The 6,529-nt window shown below is 40.8% G+C and overlaps 1 protein-coding gene across 1 annotated transcript in view; it reads left to right on the top strand.

Moving 5' to 3' along the window:
• Positions 1 to 6,529, top strand: part of TAF1 (TATA-box binding protein associated factor 1) — a 66,631-nt gene that overhangs the window by 28,176 nt on the left and 31,926 nt on the right. Inside the window, 3 exon segments of the mRNA XM_037058082.1 lie at positions 2,445 to 2,515; positions 4,710 to 4,777; positions 5,876 to 5,998. Coding sequence (XP_036913977.1) covers positions 2,445 to 2,515; positions 4,710 to 4,777; positions 5,876 to 5,998 — 262 coding nt within the window.

Raw genomic sequence — 6,529 nt, 5'->3', positions numbered from 1 at the left:
CTCCCACACACATTCCCCCCCTTTAGTTCATATCCATGTGTCATAAGTTCTTTAGCTTCTACATTTCCCACACTACTCTTGCCCTCCCCCTGTCTATTTTCTCCCCACCGTCTATGCTACTTATTCTCTGTACCTTCTCCTCCTCCCACTCCCCTGTTGCTAACCCTCCCTGTGATCTCCATTTCTGTGGTTCCGTTCCTGTTCTAATTGTTTGCTTAGTTTGTTTTTGTTTTTGTTTTAGGCGTGGTTGTTAATAACTGAGTTTGCTGTCCTTTCACTGTTCATATTTTTTATCTTCTTTTTCTTAGATAAGTCCCTTTAACATTTCATATAATAAGGGCTTGGTGATGATGAACTCCTTGAATTTGATCCTATCTGAGAAGCACTTTATCTGTCCTTCCATTCTAAATGAAAATTTTGCTGGGTAGAGCAATCTTGGCTGTAGGTCTTTGGATTTCATGACTTGGAATACTTCTTTCCAGCCCCTTCTTGCCTGGAAGGTCTCTTTTGAGAAATCCGCTGACAGTCTGATGGGAACTCCTTTGTAGGTGGCTGTCCCCCTATCTCTTGCTGCTTCTAGGATTCTCTCCTTCATTTTCATCTTGGCTAATGTAATTATAATGTGCCTTGGTGTGTTCCTTCTTGGGTCCAACTTCTTTGGGACTCTGAGCTTCCTGGACTTCCTGGAAGTCTATTCCCTTTGCCAGACTGGGGAAGTTCTCCTTTATTATTAGTTCAAATAACTTTTCCACTCATGGCTGTTTCTTTCTCCCTTCTGGTACCCCTATAATTTGGAAGTTGGAACATTTAAAGATGTCCTGGAGGTTCCTAAGCCTCTCCTAATTTTTTTGAATTCTTGTTTCTTCATTCTTTTCTGATTGAATGTTTCTTCCTTCTGGTCCACTCCATTGATGAGTCCCAGTTTCCTTCCCATCACTGTTGGTTCCCTGTACATATTCCTGGATTTCACTTAGCATAGCCTACATTTTTTCATTTAATTTGTGACCAAATTCAACCAATTCTGTTGAGCATCCTGTGCACCAGTGCTTTGAACTGTGCATCTGATAAGTTGGCTATCTCTTCATCGTTTAGTTGTATTTATTCTGGAGCTTTGATCTGTTGTTTTGTTTGGACCTTTTTTTTTTGTCTTGCTGAACTGTTACCTGGTGAGGGGCGGAGCCTTAGGTATTCGCCCAGGTGGGACAACCCAAGTCACTGGGTTGTGACGCTATATGTGGGGGCGGAGTTAGAGAGGAAACAATGGTGCTTGCTCTGCATTCTGCCGGATTTCAGTCCCTTCTGCTGCTTCCCCCAAGCAAACTGGGCCCTTCTGCTGCTAATTTCTGTGTGGGTGGGCTTGTGTATGTTCTAGGACCCTGTGGGTCTCTCCAAAGAACTCTCCTGTGAGGTTGGGAGTCTCTCGAGGCACTGCAACCCACCATAGATGTTTTAAATCGGTGTTTTGAGGCTTTATTTCCCATGCTGGGACCCTGGGTTGCGTGGGCTGTCTTGCTCCCCAGTTTCACCTGGTTTGTCTGCACGTGAATATGGGTCTGCCCGGTTCCGCAAACCGCCTTCCGCGCCTTGCCCCTCCACAATCCGCTGCCTCGCTGGGTTTGCCCGCTGCCACCCTGCAGCCAGGTCTACCAGCCACCGCTTTTTTTTTTTTTTGATGCAACCCCTCTCCGCCTGACTGCCTGACTCTGCCCATCCTACCCGTCTGGATGAACGTGTCTGTTTTAACTCCCTGGTTGTCGGGCTTCCATACAGTTCAGTTTTCTGTCGGTACTGGTTGTTCTTTTGTTTCTAATTTTTTGTTGTCCTTATGTTGGTTGTGTGAGAAGGCACAGTGTGTCTACCTATACCTCTACCTTGGCTGGAAGTCCAAACTCTTTTTTTAAAAAAAGATTTTACTTATTTTATTTTTAGAGAGGGGAAGGGAGGGAGATAGAGAAGGAGAGAAACATGAATGTGTGGTTGCCTCTCATGTGGCCCCCACTGGGGACCTGGTCCCCAGCACAGATGTGCCCTGACTGGGAATCAAACCGGTGATCCTTTGGTTTGCAGGCCCGCGCTCAGTCCACTGAGCCACACCAGCCAGGGCCCTCCTTTGATACTCTTTTTTCTCCCTTATTACAGGAGTACTTTATTTAATTCCTTCCTACCCTCTCCATTCTCATGACTTAAGAAGCTACCATATATCCACTGATATCACTGTCTCCAACCCATACCTCTCTTCTCAACTCCATATTCATGTTTCCAATTGCCTGCCAAACATATCCATTTTTCAGTGCCCTACTGGAAGCTATCTGGTTGCCTTATTTAGATTGATAATATTACCATTCATCTAGTTGTACAGCCTAGAAATGTTAAGTCATCTTTGGTTCCATCCTCTCTATTCCACTCTCATAGATCACTAAGTCCCATAAATTGTACCTTCTAAGTTTTGCTGGAACATATCCCTGCCTTCCAGGCTTCATTGCTACTGTCTTAGCTGAAGCCCTTCTCATCTCTTGTAACAGCTTCTAAACTCTTCCTACTCTGTTACCTTAATTCCTCACACTGTTGACAGGGTATTTTTTTCTAAAACACAGATTTGAAAAAATATCCTCCAGCTTAAATCTTCAGTGCCTTTCTATTGCCTATGAGACCTTTGTGATATGGCCCCTCCTACCTTTCCAAGTAACGTTTGCTATTTTTCCTCCACGCATACCTCCATTCCCATTGTACCAAACTACTTCTGGTTCCTGTTGTGAAATGTGTCACATTATGTTTCTAAGAATTTTGCTTACTTCTGTGTCTTTGCACACTTCTTCCTCTCTCTGGAATATTTTTCTACCTTATTTTCTACCTCATGGACTTCTCTTCATTGCCGACACTGCTCAAATGTCAGTCACAGCAAGCCTTCCCTACTCCTCCTCAGTACACAGATTTAATTGTTGTAAAACAGCTTACAATGTACTTGATATGCAACCAATCCATATTTTATAGCAACCAGCATATCACTCTATTCACACTTATACTCAGTTTTTAAAAACTTTCTTATGGAATTGAGTGTGGGCCTGCGAACCAGATGATCACGGTTCGATTCCCAGTCAGGGCACATGCCTGGGTTGCAGGCCAGTTCCCAGCAGGGGACCCATGAGAGGCAACCACACATTGATATTTCTCTCCTTCTCTCCTTCCCTTCTCCTCTAAAGATAAATGAATAAAATCTTTAAAAAAAACTTTCTTATGGAAATTGTTAGGTATATACAAAAGTGGAGAGGACAGTAATAAATCTCAGTGGACCTATTCACCCAGTTCAACAACTACTAATGTGGGACTGATTTTGTTTATTGTTTACTCTGTACTTCACAGGCATTTTATTATTTCATCCATGGAAACTTTTTAAAAAGATTTTATTTATTTATCTTTAGAGGGGAAGGAGAGAGGGAGAGAAACATCAATGTATGGTTGCCTCTTGTGCGTCCCCTGCAGGGAACCAGACTGCAACCCAGGCATGTGCCCTGACTGGGAATTGAACCACGATACTCTGGTTCGCAGGCCTGTGCTCAATCCACTGAGCTACACCAGCCAGGGCTCATCCATGGAAACTTTAAGCACTTAAAATCTGTCTTATAGTGATTTTTTTTCTTGTCATTTTCTTTGACTAAATCAAGAACTGTCTGTGGTAGGAACTGTGTCTTACTTCCTCATTATTCTCATTATTGAACATGTCATTAAATACTTGTTGAATGAATAAACAATTGAATGCTAAATTAATTAGGGGTTGAGAAAAGAGGTTTAGGCTCTGGGGAGAACTTCCAGGAAAGAATAGACAGGAAGATAAGCAAAGAAGTACTTTAAGGAAGTAGTCAGAATTACTGTCTAGATAAAAATGTGTTAAGTATCCTGGTGAGCTTAAATTAGGGCAGTCATCAGCAACGAGTGTGTAGGAAATCAGTTCAAGGATTTTCTGAAACTCTTATAACAGATTTCAGGGAAACTAAAGGCTGAGGTGGGATTGAGATTCTTTTGTGAGAAAGGCTTTTTAAAAAATTAAAAAAATTTTTTTATTATCTTTAGAAGAGAAGGGAAGGAGAGAAGGAGAGAAATATCAATGTATGATTGCTTTTGGTGCATCCCCTGCTGGGAACTGGCCCCTGCTGGGAACTGGCCTGCAACCCAGGCATGTGCCCTGACTGGGAATCGAACCGCGATCTTCTGGTTTGCAGGCCCATGCTCAATCCACTGAGCTACACCAGCCAGTGCATGAGAAAGGCTTTTGATTAGTCATTTGTTGGGAGGACATTATACACTGTGAGTTCTGCAAACAAAAATTGCAGTCACAAATTCTGTATACTAAGTATGGAAAGATTTTTTAAATCATGTATTGATCTGCTCAGCCATCCTTAAACAAATTGTCATTCCCCATCCATAGTATCATTTTCAAGGTATTAAAGGCAGCAGTATCAACTGTACTGCTACTATGTGTGGATATACACAAATAAGGAGGAGTTAAAATTTATTTATTCATTTGTGTGTATCTACTATTTGTTAGGCACTGAAAAGGGAGATAAGACTGGTATATCTGTGTAAGCCAGAGGCTAGGCTGGTGCCTAGCACATACTCAGTGCTTAAGTAAATGTAAAAATCTGGAGAAGTGTTGGCAGCTCTCCCCTCCTGTTTTTAACAGTTCCATCTCTTCTTGTTTCTCTGTCATTTAGGGCCGAAGCACTCACTGACGCAGATCTCTCAATCCATGCTGGATCTCTGTGATGAAAAACTCAAAGAAGTAAGACTTTAAAATGGTAGAAAGGCAGTTAGTTAGAAGGTGGTGGGTAGCAGGGTTGAGGAAGTAGGGGTGTAACAGAAGGAAGAGTGCAGAAATGTGGGAGTAGCAGATTTTTAGTATGTTAGACTCTGGAAAGGACCTGAGAAATTATATAGTCCAGTCCTTTTGTAGATGGGAAAACTGAGGCTCTTAGAAGAAAAGGACTTGTCTTAGGCATTATGACTAAAAAATAGTAGAGCTAGGATTAAAATCTAGAACCCACGTACTGCTTTAGAAAGGGCCAAGGAAAGTGATTTTCAAGGAAATCGTTGGAGCTGAGAGACTGATTTGGCAGGGAGGAGTTTTAATTTTTGAAAAATTATTGGTCTATGTTCTAGCTCCTTAACCAAAAAAAACAATTATGCTACTTACAAGCTTACAGAAATGCAGTGATGATAATGATAATGATGTTAGTATTGAAGTAGATGCTTCATAAAAGAAGATAATCAAATAGCCAATAAGCATGAAAAAATTCCCTACTTGATTGATCACTGGGGAAGTGCAAATTTAAACCATGATTAGATACCACTACAGAACTACCAGAAAGGCTAAAATTTAAAAAGACTTAAAAAGTTGACAGTACTAAGCGTTGATGAGTATGTGGACCAGCTGGTACATAATCTTTTTCCTGATATAATCTGAAATGAATTTATTGGGTTAGATTCCCTTACACAAGAGTCACTAATCAGGAGTAATGTTTTCGGGCTTTTCGGGAATAGTTTTATAGTAAAAATGGCACACTATTAAGACCTAACTTGGTTAAGATGTTTTTGTTATGGAAGCTAATAAGGTTTTTATGCCCAGGAATGTATGTATTTGGTGATCTGTAAGAACAGAACACAAAATACCTAAAGGAGTGGTTGGTACATCATTTTTGGTCCTTTTATTGGAATATTGTTTTCATGGACTTTCTGCCTGAAACTGAATAATTGACAATTCATAGTTAAATTTGGTGAGGCAAGAGCAGTAGACAACTGAATCTTAAAATCATCCTTAATTTGGGGTGATGATTACACCTCAGGGAAATCACTACCTGTCTTTTGCTTTGTTTCACATCAGAAAGAAGACAAATTGGCTCGTTTAGAGAAAGCTATCAATCCTTTGTTGGATGATGATGACCAAGTAGCATTTTCTTTTATCCTGGACAATATTGTCACACAGAAAATGATGGCAGTTCCAGATGTAAGTGGTTTCTGTGCTAAATATTGTGAAGATAGTACAGGGGAAACAAGAAAGCAGGGTATGCATGCTTACATAGGTCAGGGGTTCTGCGAGGCGGTGTTTGTCAATTCAAACTGGCATACAAATTTAAAAACTGATTCTGTTTGCTCTGTGTGTGCATTATCGTTGAAATCAGAGACCAGGAATCTGCTGATATAGAGAGGTTGTTTCTTCCTGACTGTTTATATTCAATCTTTGAATGCTCCTGTATAGCTCAGGAGAGAAATTAGCAGGCCAGCTACTGGGAAACTTTGGGCTTAGAGTTGCTTTTTGAGAAATGGCAATTTGATAATTAACCAGTTTGTTGTCTTTTGCAACTTTGTGACAGGGCTGCTGTGTTGATTGTTTGTACCATTTTTGTTGCAAGGATCCTGCCTAGGAATTCGGAACAAAGTTTCCTTTTTTTTTAAAATCCATCTAACCTTTGTAACAGTCTTCTTTTTTAAAAAAGATTGTATTTATTTATTTTTAGAGAGAGGGAAAGGGAAGGAG

This window comes from Sturnira hondurensis, unplaced genomic scaffold (genome assembly GCF_014824575.4).
Source record: "Sturnira hondurensis isolate 20B ecotype Veracruz unplaced genomic scaffold, ASM1482457v3 Scaffold0000982, whole genome shotgun sequence".
Lineage (NCBI taxonomy): Eukaryota > Metazoa > Chordata > Mammalia > Chiroptera > Phyllostomidae > Sturnira > Sturnira hondurensis.
This window is presented reverse-complemented; position numbering and strand designations above follow the sequence as displayed.